Source organism: Eriocheir sinensis, chromosome 3 (genome assembly GCF_024679095.1).
Source record: "Eriocheir sinensis breed Jianghai 21 chromosome 3, ASM2467909v1, whole genome shotgun sequence".
Taxonomy (NCBI): Eukaryota; Metazoa; Arthropoda; class Malacostraca; order Decapoda; family Varunidae; genus Eriocheir; species Eriocheir sinensis.
This window is the reverse complement of record NC_066511.1, coordinates 9890171-9905176: the sequence shown is the minus strand read 5'-3', so window position 1 is coordinate 9905176 and position 15006 is coordinate 9890171. Positions and strand designations below refer to the sequence as shown.

Below are 15006 nucleotides of genomic sequence, written 5' to 3'. Positions count from 1 at the left end.
TTTCTACCACTGATTACTTATCATCAATATTTGCAGCAATTATAGTATCAATTTTAAAATAAAACATTCATTCTTGTAAATAAAGTCTTCCTGTATTCAACGGTACTTACAGATTTTAGATAAAAGGCAATAAAAGAGGAGACAAGGAAGGATTTGTAAGAAGTGGTATAAACATGATGACTCTGATTTACACTCACCATAATTAATTTATTTACCCTAGCGAGTTCTGAAAATCAAGTTATAGTTCTACAATCACTGCATAATTCAAAGATTTCAACAAAATTTACTTCAGGTTTGTAACAAATGAACTAAACAAAGAAATATTAATATTTTCTGGACCTACAAAAGTGTGGTGGGCAACAGAGACGTCAGACACCCCACCCGATAACAGGTAATCAGTTGTGTCCTTATTTACTTAGCAAGGGGTCCGGCCACTGCTGGGAGGGATCCAGCTTAAGTGAATGGAGTATGCCAACTGAAGTACACTAAAACTGACCTAAAAGCTTTATATGAACCATCCATTTATAAACAAAAATTTCCCTCATAAAAGAGTCAAAGTCATATAAAGAGAAAGATTGATAGAAGCAAGGCTTCCACAGCTTAGGAGAGAAAAGGATGACTCAAAATTCTGGTAACCTTCTACAACAGTGATATTAACAGCATAGGGATAAGTTTTAATATGAACAGAAGAGAGAGAGGTAGCACTGCAGTAGTCTATGAGTATGAAGAAAAATTAAAGGAATTGGAGATGGAAAAACTATTGATTCTATATTGATTAAAATAAATGAGTAAATTGAGTAAATGCTGGAAAGAGTAAGGTTATGGTATTTGAGAGGGCGAGAGAACAGGTCACTAATTTTGCAAAGCCATACAGAGTTAGAGCAGAGGGTACAACGAAGTGTAGGATAAGGTTAGGAGAGGAGAGAATGGAGGAGGTGACGGAGTTTAAATATTTAGGGGCAGTTTAATGTAAGCATGAAAGTATGGAAGGTGAGATGAGGGACAGAGCAATGAAGGGCAGACAGGTAGTATAGGTGCACTGGAGAGAGTTATGAAAGGAAGAAGTGTGAGCATAGAGGTAAAGAGGGGAATAAGGAACAGTATTATCCTGCCAACTCTGTCATATGCATCAGAGACGTGGACATGGAATGTAGCACAGCAATTGAGAATACATGCAGTGGAAATGAGTTACATAAGAGGTGCATGTGGTGTTTCAGGATGGGATGGAGAAAATAATGAGAGCATGTATGAGCAGTTTGGTATGGGTGTAACAGCAAAAGGAGTGGAGTGGCAGAGTGGGTCAAGCGTGGTGCGTTGAGATGGTTTGGACACGTGATGAGAATGGGGGAGAATGAATTTGTGAAGATGAGGGAAGGACTGAGGGAGGAGGTGTCAGGGGAAGACCATCTGTGAAGTGGATCAATAGGGTGAGTGAGTACTGGAACAAGAGAGTTGTAAGTAGCAGGATTGAGTGTGCTGAGAGGGAATGCCAGAACAGGGAGAGATGGAGACACTTCTGCCGCAGCCACCCCCTGGAGGGAAGTTCCCGCGAGGGAGCAGGGTGTCAGAGATATAGATAGATAGAAATTGACACAAACTCTTAAATATTAACTACCACATAAGTTGACATGTTCAAGTCAATGTTCATGTCAACTTTTCTTTTCCTGTGGGATTATCTACTAAACCAATATCTGCATCCTCACTTTCATATAAGCTGCAACAGCTTGTTGAGACATTCCAACACTGGTAAACATTTCAGCTATGGATGGCAGAAGGGTAGAATTGTCTGGCAATGATCGGACAAGAGATTCAAGAGATTCAAAATCTTCTAGTTGATAGTAGCATGTACTTAGCATTTCATGGTTATGAGCAGCTTCAAACTGCTTCACAGCTTCATCCCTGAAACATGAAGCATAATCTTTTATTAGAGTTGCTATCATGTACTTTTCTTTGTGATAAGGGATTCACTTCTAAAAATAACTTGAAAAAAAGTGCAATAAATAAAGTGTAGGAACAATTTAATGACCTAACCTAACTACATGACCTAATCACATAATGCAATATAACTAAGTGTGAAAGAACTGACATATTAAAATATTTTCTGCTTTCCTCTCTTGGACATATAACTGAATGTCTTTGAACCTGCACCTCAACTCATAGTGCTGTGGCTTTCAAGAAACAGTGTGATGAATTGTCTCCCCTCATGTGTACTGCATCCTGTCTGCTGCAGAGTCCTTATATATAAGGAACTTTTAGTAGGGGGAGGAGGTGGCTAAGTGGTCAGCATGCAGGCACAGCATCCTGGAAGACCTAGGTTTGAGTCCCGCCACTACAAGCTGACAATTTTCAGACATCGCCAATTGGCCTCAGACTACCCACATGCTGTCCTGAAGACCACCTATCAACCTGGATTCTAGATTCTCTCTCTATAGGGTAGGCGGTGGCTGAGTGGTAGCGTGCTGAGCCCATATTCACCGGGTGATGGACGACGCGGGTTCGAATCCCCACGCTACCACCTCAGATTTTTCAGTCACCGCCGAGTGACTTAAAACTACCCACATGCTGTCCTGAAGACCACCCATCAACCCGGACTCTAGAGGAAACCGTCCAAGTGAATCAAGAAGGAGTTCCGGGGGGCAGCATGAGCCAAGAGAAGATGGCGCCACTATAAACACTTGCCTGCGCCATGACGGGCTAGGGCCGACTTCCATCCAGGCCCCTCAAGAGAGCCTACCGGTGCTACGGGCGTACACGAAAAAAAAAAAATAAATAAATAAATAAAATAAAAATAAATAAAATAAAATAAAAAAAAGGATAAAAAATGAGTTCCAGGGAGCAGCATGATTGACTGATTGATTGGGGTATACAATCATGGTGCCAAAACTAGGGCAGCATGAGCAAAGAGAGATAGCACCACTAAAAACACTTGCCTGTGCCATAATGGGCTGTGGCCAACAATCAAGAAAGCCTACCAGTGCCATAGGCTGATGTAAATAAAAAAAGTACCTAATAGCAGGGGTGAGCTTTTAACTTAGTGCCAGTTGCATTTTGATTGACTGGTATACTCTTGAGTAAACAGCTGTGATTTGCCAGCAAGTCTTATTAACCCTTTCATTGCTAAACGCTTGCAGCGAGCAATTGCGTAACTTGCCGGTGGTGCTAAACGCTCGCTGCGAGCTCCAGTCGCACTCAAATTTGCCGCGTATGAGAGCATTCCAACACTATTTCTCACCCCACAGCATTGCCAATTCAGTGGGTTTTCCAGTAAATTTGATGGAAAATCATATCAGCCTAGCGTGGAAAATCTACGGACGAGCAACTGGTGGATGTTGTTGTCCAATACAGCGGCATTTTTGCATAGCTTCACCTATCACATGACTGATATTTTGACCAAATAGTTGTAAATTTTGCAGTTGGCAATACTGCCCTGCCAGAACCCCATCATCAAGAGATCTACTCAGTAGTTGCCTTACAGCTGACCGTCGTGCATGTGTAAATGTACGTCTTCAGAGGCAACACCCCCTGAACATACCTGTACATTCGCAGGGGAGTATTACATTACCAAATCTTATAGATCTTGGCCTCCTCTTTCCAATGGTGTTTTTGTTTTTTAACTGTGATGAATAGTTTTTGAGATACAGAGGTTAAAAGAGCGAGCACTAGCGACACTTGCTGGTGGTGCTAAAAGCTCACTGCGAGCGCCAGTCGCACTCGCAGCAAAAAACACCCCCTGAACGTGCCTGTACATTCACAGGAGAGGCTTACATAACTGAATCTTATAGATCTTGGCCTCCTCTTTCCAATGGTGTTTTTGTTTTGTAGCTGTGATGAATAGTTTTTGAGATACAGCGGTTAAAAGAGATCCCCTTCCCCCGTTGGGGTGCCCGAGCACGCCTGAGGGGATAGTCTCGTTGCGAGCGCTAAGCAAGGAAAGGGTTAAGTCATGATGTCATGAAAGCTTTGACCACTCAGCTGGGTTAAAGTGGTGTGTGTGCTATTATGTTGTCTCTATAATCAGTGGTTGTAAAAGTTGACTCACCCTGGTGACCCACTTGCAGGCCTTGGAACAATCATATCACTATATGCCTCAATCACTCCTTTAAAAGGCGAGTTTATATCACTCAAGTAAATTTGATAACAATTGCTTTCATTTCAGCTAAAAAAAATGTAGAAAGGTTTCATTAACTTCCCTTCTCATTCATAAATCTGTCCAACTTCCATTCAAAACTTTCAATGGAGTTTGCACCAATTACATATCCACTAAGTTTGTTCCACTCACTCACTATCCTATTTGTCAACCAGTTTTCACCATTTCCTTTTGAACCTTATTTTATTAATCTATATTTGTTGTATGAAAAAATACAGGAAGGTTAGGGTGTGGTGTTCACAGAAGTCTTACTACTTGCATTTGTCTAATTTTTAGTGCAGTACTTAGTTCTGAAACTTTTACCTGCTAAAAGAAACCTATCAAGAGGTTCAAGTTGGAGTTTGTAAACCACAATGTCTGTACTGAGGATGCATTCTTCTTCCCTTAAAATACACTGTTTTACTTTAAGACTTCACATGTGTAGGACAGTCCATTACACAGAAAAATCTGCATTCTATGACTATAGTGGTTGCATGATTCTCTGGAATATTTTCAACTTTCTTATCTATCACAACAAGAAACTGTTATGATAAGAAATAATTAAAAAATGTACATATAAGCTTATTACATATTTTAAAGCCATGGAATTAAGGAGAAATGTGTTGCAAACACCCACCATTTGTGTCTATCAGCATAGTAATGTCCAATGTTGTTTAAGGCTTCTTCCATCTGTACATCGTCTCCAAATGAACCAGACTTGAGGAGCTGCACAACTCTGAACCAGTCCCCCAACTTGCGCCGAAGGGAGATAGCGAGATCCCTGTTACAAAGAATTGAACTTAAAGTTCTATAGTGATTAACAGCTACAAACAAAATCAACTTTTAATGTATTGTAACCCCTGAAAGTTAAGAATGATTTCAATTAGTCTTACCTAATCAAATCATTGCAATTCAATTATTTATAATTTTGCTTAATGAGGAAAATTAGAAATTATGGAAAATAATTTCAAACCATAAACTTATAATATATAATACATGCTCCAAACAGCTCCATCATAATACTGACATAAATTGAAATTTTCTACTTATTTTCTGAAAATGTTTGACCTGCCACCTGAATTATAATATAGATGAAGGTTGTAAGTGAATATGAATAAACAGCATTAGGTGTAACAAGACCTCTCACTTCAAGGCCTGATGGAAGTAATGTTGAGAACTTTAGAGTGAAGTTTATCTACATGTGCCATATTTCTACCTAGCCTACTTATATTTTGTGGATGTCACAGGGATGAAGGGATGAGCAGCTGGGTGGGCTGCACACCAACTGGCCAGGCCGGGGATTTGAACCCAGGACTGCAGATTCTTACTTAGGCATGCTAACCACTACACATGGAGGTGCATAAAATGCCATACAGAGACAGTTTGAAGGTTTAGAGCTGTCACCCTAATTAAACACAGGTTATATGTAAGTATATTTTCAGTAAGATGGAAAGATATAAGTTGAAAGGCTGAAGCAAAAATAAAATTTCAGGCAGTGTCAGTAGTAGGGACATCATGTTTATATAAGTCTTTTGAGAATTCATGCCAGAAAGGGCATAGAAAGTTTATGAATTGATTGATTGACACTGTTTTGTCCCATAGACTGAGAGGATCAAGAAACAACAGGCAATGTTGCTCACTCAGCTTTACACAAGAGACATGCAAATACAGTGGAGACTCAATACTCGAACTTAATTCGTTCCAAATGGCTGTTCGAGCATCAAAAAGTTCGACTACCGATACCTATAAATCAGGTAATTCGTTTTAACCTTAGCAAAACCTTAAGTTTACAAAAATTTCGATGTAAATTTTTTTATAATTTTGATTTGTACTTACCGTAAGTGAAGGCTGGTGATGGATAACGTAGAAGAGGAGGGGAGAAGGGTGGGGAGGAGGAGGGAGGTTATTCATCGGAGGACGAGTCACCGTCTGGTAACTCGTTTCCTGGCGTGATTCCTGTGAACCCACTAGTGGAGGGCTGTGGCTCACTAAAACTTGCACTCTCACGAGATTCCTTTTTCAATCAGAATCTGTCTAATGTGATCTGCCTTTGCCTTTTTTTCAAAATGTCTCTGAAATGCTGCATCAAATTTTCATCAAACTGGTTTATGTTTCTGTGTACGGCAGCAATATCAGGGTGGCACCTCTCCAAAAAGTTTCCCAACTCTGTCCACTGCCGCAAATATTTCTTGATCTCTGCAGTGGAGACTCTTTCCTTGCTGTTCCCCTCCTCCTCCCCTGAAGACAGCTCCTCAGTTACCTCCTGCAGCTGTTCCTGGTGAATTTGACGCAGCTCGTCAGTGGTGAGGTCTTCAGAATGTGCTTGCACCACCTCCTCCACATCATCACTGTCCACCTCAATGCCTATGGCCCTCCCCAGAGAAACAATGTCCTCCACCACAGCAGACTCCTGGACTGAAGGCTCGAATCCCTCAAAATCCTTGGCTGTCACACAGGTCGGCCACAGATTTTTCCAGGCAGACTGCAAGGACCTCACAGAAATTTGACCCCAGGCTTTATCAATAAGCCTTAGGCAGTGGAGGATATTGAAATGATTCTTCCAAAACTCCCTCAGAGTGAGCTCTGTTTCAGAAGTCACCTCAAAGCACCTCTCAAATAGTGCTTTTGTGTACAGCTTCTTAGAGCTGGCGATGACATTCTGGTCCATGGGTTGGATCAGTGGCATGGTGTTGGGGGGGAGGAACATCACTTCGATGAATTTATACCCCTTACCCAATTCTTCTTCCACACCTGGAGGGTGTGCAGGGGCATTGTCCATCAACAGGAGGGCCTTGAGTGGTAGATTCTTCTCTATTAGGTATGTCTTTACTGCAGGTGCAAACACCTCCACAAACCACTCTGTGAAGAACTGCCTGGTTGTCCAGGCTTTCTTGTTTGCCCTCCACATCACACTGAGTTTGCTCTTTTGCACACCGTTCTTCTTGAATGGCCTGGGGTTTTCCGAATGGTACACCAGCAGCGATTTAATTTTGCCGTCGCCGCTAGCATTGGCGCACAGAAGCAGGGTTAGCCTGTCTTTCATGGGCTTGTGTCCTGGCAAACACTTCTCTTCCTTTGTTATATAGGTCCTGTTTGGTATTTTTTTCCAATACAGGCCTGTCTCATCACAATTAAAGACCTGTTGTGGGCTTAAGCACTCCTTATCCACAAATTTCTTAAATTCAGGCACAAACTTCTCGGCGGCAACTTTGTCGACACTTGCGGCCTCGCCGTGCCTCACAACAGAATGAATTCCAGTTCTCTTCTTGAAATTCCCAAACCACCCCTTACTAGCTTTAAAATCTTCACTGGAGTCAGAGGTAGTATCACAAATAAGATCACCATGGAGCTGCCTAGCCTTCGCACAAATTATGCCCTCTGACATAGAATCACCAGCCATCTGCCTTTGTTTATCCACACCATCAACAATTTTTCCATTTCTTCAAGTTGCTTTTTCACACCCATCGCCACATCAGCTCACTTAATGACCTCCTTGTTCTTCAGTATGGTGGCTACTGTAGATTTCGCCATACAATACTCAGCTGCAAGATCGGTGATTCTTGCTCCTTTCTCGTATTTATCAATAATCTCCTTTTTCCGTTCAATGGTCATCACTACATTCTTCCTTTTAGGCTTATTTTCACCACTAATAAGCCTGTTTGGTGCCATTGTAAGTTTCTAAATGAAAAACCACAGACAGAACGCAGGAGAATGTTGTTCTCACAACCGCGGCAGGACAACTGGTGGCGGCAGGGAGGGAGAGGCCAGGAGCCTTTGTTTACAACCACGTGTGCGGACGTTTGAGTACCAGATATTTTTTCGAGTACCAAGTCGAACTTTTGCGTTTGAGTATTGAAAAGTTCGACTTCCAAGACGTTCGAGTATTGAGTCTTCACTGTACTATACTCTGATTCTACCTTCTTTTTTAGTCCATGACAGTGATGACATGTAATGTATATATTCAAGACAGTGTAGTTGTGTCAATAAAATGCAATGATTCTTATGACAGAGTGATGTTCCTTATGATGATGTGGAGATACAACTGGATGACGTTCATATGACATAGTGGTTGTGATATGATTGCATGAATGTTTATGAATTTTATCAACTGGTGGTGGTGATGACTACTCAAGTGTGCAGTTAATTACTTGTTGGTGGTCATAGATATGTGAATGAATATTTAATACCTTGGTGGTAGTGATGAGTATTGATTTCATTATTAGGACTGAGAGAATAATGAGTATCAGTATTGGCATTGGCACAGCCTTACTTCTATTCAATCTTGAAATAAATTCAGTTTACTTCAGACCTTTATGGTTTATGAGATATGCAAAGTCAGTGATAAGCAAAATCAAGGTATGGGTCAAATGAGCTTGAGTGGTGTGCGAATGGTAGTGAGCACTATTTCACTAAGTAATACCTCCTCCTCTGAACGAATAGCACCATTTCTGTTTCTTGAGTGTGGTCCCTATCCTCCTGAGTTAGATAAACAAAAATGATGATAGTAATAGTGATGATGGTGGTGATCATTATTATTAAGGTGATGATGATCTATTACACTAAAATACTAACCTGCGATCCACTTCTAGGTATAACCTTTCTGCTTCATCAAAATCCTTGAAGTATGCTGCCACTTCTGCTTTTCTAAGAGCTTCATTTTGAATGTTTGAAATCCTTTTTACTAGCTGAATACCAGGATAATCCTTGCACCGGACAAAAGCTGCCTCAGCATTTTTAAGATCTTGCTTCTCTAGAGCAGCTTCAGCTAGTAAACGCCTGAAAAGAACATTTTTAACTGTACTTAATAGCTTTTGTTTTCTATATTTTTGCTAACTTGCCAATCATGGACATTCCAACTAACTCCTATCTGCACTTAACCCTCTTGTACACTTGACGCACATGTACGTCAAAATGTCTTCATGCGAAAGATGACTTGACGCCTGTGTGCGTCAAAAAAACTTATTTAAATTCAAAGAAAATAAAGTTTCTGGTGAAAGTGAATCAATTTTTGGTGCGTCAAAAATGAGCATAAGTTTTATGAAAGTAAGGAATTGGCAACTTTGTCCTTTCCATAGATAGGCCGAGCGAGTGATAAATGAGTCAGTATTTGCGCATCAGGCAGGGTGTTCACCCACTGTCTTTGACTGTCTCCATTTTCTGTGGAGAGTTTCCCGTACGTAGGATAACTCGTGTTGCTGAGGGGTGACTCCATCATCGGAGAGAGCATGCTGATTTCAGTTTTCCATTACTTTCTCAGGATCTAATTTACATTTCGGAATGATAATGGTAATAAGTTTGTAAAAAGACGGTTCAAATGAAGGGTAGCACATAAAATGTTCATGAGAAAGTTTTGAGCTACGATGTTGGGAACATTATTTATTTTTGGTTTATGTTTATTTTCATTGCATAAAATGCCTTAAATTATCTATATAATGGAATTTTTATGTAATCACCTTACAGATAAATTCCTTGCGAGTCTAGTGGTATATAATATGTGCCTACTTATGAGCATGTATGGGATGTAAACTGGATACTAAGCAGGTGTATGCAAGGCACACAGATACGCCACAAATGCTTCTCAACAAATGAGGTACTGGAAAGAAAACTTATGAAACTTACTGGTGTGCGAGAGGGTTAAGAATATGACACATCTATCTTATCTATTGTCAATTTTTGGTGCTATTCCAGTTCTGGACATCTTGACATCCAATTTTCTCAAAATAACAAGAACTAGCGTGCAATGACGAATCCAATGTCAGCCCAAGGCTCAGTAAAACTAGCTATGTAAATCCGAGTGCTGAAGTAAAAAAAGATTAGGTATAGTTGACAATGTTGATTTATTTTCATTTAGAAGCGAGTTAACACATTATCACATAAGAGTGGGACTGTATACACCACAAACCAAAGTCTGGGGTGAGGGTTCTCATCAATGAAAGCTGCAGCATCTTTGATGGACACCTTCTCCAGCAAATCCCGAGTGTCTCGCAGACTCTTCACCTCCAAGGTCAACAAGTGGTCCATAGTTGGAGACTCTGGTTCATTCATTACTTCATCCAACAACACAGCACGTATCTCAAGGTCCTTTGGAACAAGAATTTCATCATTACCATCCTAAGCTTAACCGAAATAAAGTTATTGAGAAATATTTTGCCATAACGAAGCTAAAAGAATATCTAGAAACCTCTACTGACTTCAAAGTTCAAGCCTGAACCTTTATAAAGCTTCTTGGAAACACAATATTAAAAAATTAAACCAGGTAGACTTCCAAAAGAAGCATAATTTTATTACCTATTATTATGTTTACCAACCATAAATCATGTTATATCCCCTTTTTATAAATCTAATCATTATGATTCCTGGTACAACTTAAAAATAATTGCAATATAGTATATTATTATGTACTGCTGGCCTCCAAGAAAAGAGAGAACAGATTTAGTCTGGTTCGTGGTATACTGGTTCCAGTTTGAGACGAGCGACTGGTTTGGAAGACATCCACTTTATCAATTGCATCAGTTCAACCAAAATTTAACACATGATAGGGAACAGAAAATAATGACTTTGAGAGCTTGGAATTGAAGACCAGTCAATTTAATACCATAATTAGAGCTGAGAATTAGTTTTTGTTACTAATTTTTAACCCTCTTTCTGGAACCCTACTCCTCCAAGACTATTAGACCTGTAATATTGTTTGATGTTTCATTGAAAAGAGCATGAAGTGCAGATAGTGATATTAAAAGCATATATTATATGTGTTCAGGTTTTGAAGTTACAAACCTCTCAATGTCGAGGATCCTAGCAACCCCATTTTCGACAGTATTTTTTGTATACAACCCTATAACTTTGAAACAAAGTCTATGTTCCATGCTCTTTCAAGCAAAAGCTCAACCAATGTTACTGGTCAAATAGATTTTGCTCTAAAGCTCTAAAATTGAAAAGTAACATTTTGAGAAAAATGCGTTCAAAATTTTACAAGTGATTTACAAATTATATTTTGTTGCAAATTGATGATTATTACTCAGGTCCCCTCTTATTAATCAAATCTCAAAGTCAATAAATCTTACAAAATACTGAGCTCAGAAATCCTACCAGTAAGATACTATAAGTGTATAATGGAGCAAAGTTAACTCCACTTGTGTTGCCAGGAAAAGAAGTACCATTAGCAATCAACCTCTTCTTGTCATCTACTTCAGCAGAAGAGGAAAAGGAAACTCAGTATAGATCTCTTTTTAAACAAAAATGAATGGGCAAACATGAGACGGCAGGACAGGGAATGGTAGGCAAACATCCCATCATACAAGTTACGCAGCAGGAGTCAGAGCTCACCTCCTCCCCCACAGCGATGAACAGACAGGGGGGAACAGAGGGGTGGGAAGAGACCTCTCAACCATGGACCTCATAACTGAATCTTACTTTAAAGTAGCTTAGTTTTAATTAAAATTGTTGTTTCTTAATAGACATTGCTTCAATAACACGATGTTTATTTGTAATGTAATGAGGTAGAAGGCTGTGGTGAGGTTGAGTGTGAGGAAGAAGGCTGTGGTGAGGTTGAGTGTGAGGAAGAAGGCTGTGGTGAGGTTGAGTGTGAGGAAGAAGGCTGTGGTGAGGTTGAGTGTGAGGTAAAAGGTTGTGGTGAGGTTGAGTGTGAGATAAATGGCTGTGGCAAGGTCGAGTGAGGTAAGTGGCTGTGGCAAGGTTGAGAGTGAGGTAAGTGGCTGTGGCAAGGTCGAGAGTGAGGTAAGTGGCTGTGGCAAGGTTGAGAGTGAGGTAAGTGGCAGTAAAGTGTGTGGTGTTGTGAGACTGACTAGTGTTGCATGGCTGTCCACTCTCTTTGGAGGCAATAAGAGATTCTCCATTTTGTGAACCACAGCCCTCTTCTGAACCCACTGATTCCTCCTTGGCATCTTGAAATGCTTGAAAAGTGTTCTGAATCACAGTGAATTGAACCAAAGTGCATGAACAGCACATGCATTCCCCCTCAAGTCTGGGACAGCATTAATCATGTATCACTCACTCCTTACCAAACGTGAAATGCCAGAAATGGCTTTCTGGTATATCTTTGGTTATTCATTCTAAATAAGTTATTTTCTAAGGATTTCTTCTATACAGAGAGAATGACAAGTAGCATCCTGACTCCCTATAGCAGAGCTACTCAATTATTATGAGCAAAGGTCCAGTTAAACAAGTTTAAATGTATGCAGAGGTCCAGATAAATACTGTAACTGGACTCCAGGGTCCAGGAGTATAAAAAAATATAATTAAATAACATGAATGTCCTGGTGATTGATTCTTGCAAATGTATATTCTCGACTGACTGTAGGGGCAACAGTCAGTCGAAGAAATACACTTGAAAGAATTCATCGCCAGGATCTTCATGTTATTTAATCATATTTTCTACTGAAGCCCGGGGTCCAGCTACAACACTCAGAAGGTCCAGATTCGGACTGCGGCCACCAGTTGAGTAGCCCTGCCCTACGGTATGATGCAGTATTGTGATGCCTGAAGTTATGTGCAGAAAAGGCTGATTTTTACCAACTTGGAGATATTGGATGGGGAAATTTTGTATTGGGACACAATCTCTGATAATTTCGGCACAAATTTAGCAAGTACACGGAAAATACAAGGATGGGTGGAGTTTTAACTTTATGACCCAATAGCTCACCTTAATCCTATCTTAAATTAATAAAGTGAGCATTATTGGTAGAGCAATGTTTGAGGAGTAGCTGAGGAGACTGACTACACTCTTGTAAGTACTCATTGGAGGATCCTTCAGAACTGCAATTTTCTTATAGAGTGCAGGCTCTAATTCAAATCCAAACCATAGCACTTGATACACAAATTAACCAGTTATTCATCTTCTCTTGTGGGTTGGCCAATAAGTGGGTATTTAGGGAAATATAAAGAAGTAAACTGTTGCAACCAGGATTTCAAAATCAGCCCTATTTCCTAATGCAAGGATTTACATCCACCACAGGCTCAAAAACTAACAATATGGAGATGAGTGCCAAAGCAATGCACAGAACGGTGACAACTACTGGTAATGAATTTACAATGAAAGACATTTTCACTTACTTTCACATATGAGGAGTCCAGAGGTAGAGGTGCGACATCACCAAAATCTAGTTTTGAGTAAATCTCATTCAAAGTTTAGCTATGTGTACTGTACTTTCCTCTTGACTTACCAAGTTATTGTTTGTATTCATTTTAATTGTATGGCCTAGTTGTATAGTAAGAACAATTTTTCTTTTGTATTGAAAAATAAATCAATTTTATTGCTAAATTTTTATACCCCAATTTGGATATTGGTTATGATAATTAAAATATCCATAATGTATGTGAATTTTTAAAATCTATGTTGTTCACCTAAACTACGGTATGAACCATTTCATTTTAAATCAAAATGCTGATTTTTTATGAATTTTTATAATAATAATAATGCGAGGAGTTCTGAGGACAATGTTTACTTCCCGGGCTTTAACTCAGACGCTCCGCTTGGTGGGCAGCGCGGCCTGTGATTGGCGGAGCAGCAGGTAGCATGGGAGAACCAGCTCCTCATTGGTTCTCAAGCTGCTGGTGATGTCGCCTCTTTACCTCCGACAACCATTACATGATAATAAAGAATTCTTGTTCGCACTTATTACTAGTACACCCTCGATTCTCTTGTTATAAGGGTCCGTATACCTTGCACTATTTTTGGAAGTCATAGAAAATGTGTGTGCCTATCGCATGGTACACTTAACTAAAAATCTAGGATATGGCGATATCGCCCCTTTACTTCCGTACGCCTCATATGTTAGATGTACTTACTTGAAAGTTGCAAAGGTAGCCAGAGCTGGCTATGGGTTCCTCAGGGTCCATATTTCGAAACACATACATGCGTGTCTTCTCCATCATAGCAAACAGCTCTGGGTTGTCTTGAGCCCAACACATGTCCCACACATCTTTTCGTTCAAACTTCAGTATTGATCCCATCACCTGCACAATCACATTATCTAATAAGAAACACACAAGGACATAAGGAGACTGCAAGAGGCCAGATGGCCCACACATGGCAGCTCCTGGGAATGAGGAATTGATCAACTACCCTCCCAATCCATAAATACATCTTACCTCCATTTAAAGCTTTTAATTATGTTTGCATCAACTACATACCTGCTTAATTTGCTTCATCCATCCACTACCCTATTCATGAACCACTTTTTCCCTATACCCTTTCTGAACCTTAATTTATCCATTCTGTACCCATTACTGCATTGTTTTAACATGTTCTCAGAATAAGTACTTTATCAAAATTGCCACTATTTATTCCCTTAATCTATTTAAAAACTTTATGTATACCACCTAGCAATCTACATCTTTCCGAAGAATGTAAGTTGAACTTCTTTAGTCTTTCTCTGTACAGTAAATTTCAAAGACTTCAGATAACTGTATTAACATTACCAATAAGAATCCTGATCCTCCTTCCCTTGCTTCCCCAATCATCATCATCTGAATTGTAATTCCATTTTCAAAGAGTACTGTATTTATTTTTATAGGTAAGCAACTTAACATTTAATAAACTCTCCACCGATTATCTTTCCCATCAGTATAGTCTTCACTAAACAAAGCCTGATCTGAATTTTGGGACACTGTATTATCATCATCATCTCATCGACGCCTGCTCCTAAGAGAGGATGGCCACGGCAGAAGAGTTTCCAACTCTCTCTATTCAGGCACTCCCTCCTTGCCTGCTCAAAGTTTCTCACTGATCTTTCCCCCTCTCCCTAACATATTCCTGTACCCAATCTCTTCATTTCAGTGGAGGTCGTACTCTAACATTCCCTCCCTCTATCTCATTCACATACACCCTTCTGGTCATCTTACTCTCCTCCATTCGCTCCATG

General features: G+C 39.9%; 1 protein-coding gene across 8 annotated transcripts in view; it reads right to left on the bottom strand.

Annotated features, from left to right (window-relative positions):
* Positions 1-15006, bottom strand: part of LOC127004856 (WD repeat-containing protein 35-like) — a 93137-nt gene that overhangs the window by 18768 nt on the left and 59363 nt on the right. For 6 of the 8 annotated variants that reach the window (XM_050873036.1, XM_050873070.1, XM_050873051.1 and 3 more), the window contains 5 exons: positions 13931-14098; positions 10029-10207; positions 8699-8902; positions 4764-4907; positions 1704-1899 (listed from right to left, as the gene is read on the bottom strand). In XM_050873036.1, the coding sequence (XP_050728993.1) occupies positions 1704-1899; positions 4764-4907; positions 8699-8902; positions 10029-10207; positions 13931-14098 (891 nt within the window). Of the gene's footprint in view, positions 1-1703; positions 1900-2464; positions 2740-4763; positions 4908-8698; positions 8903-10028; positions 10208-13930; positions 14099-15006 lie in introns of those variants that run through there. The other 2 variants (XM_050873090.1, XM_050873085.1) reach the window with 2 other exon arrangements.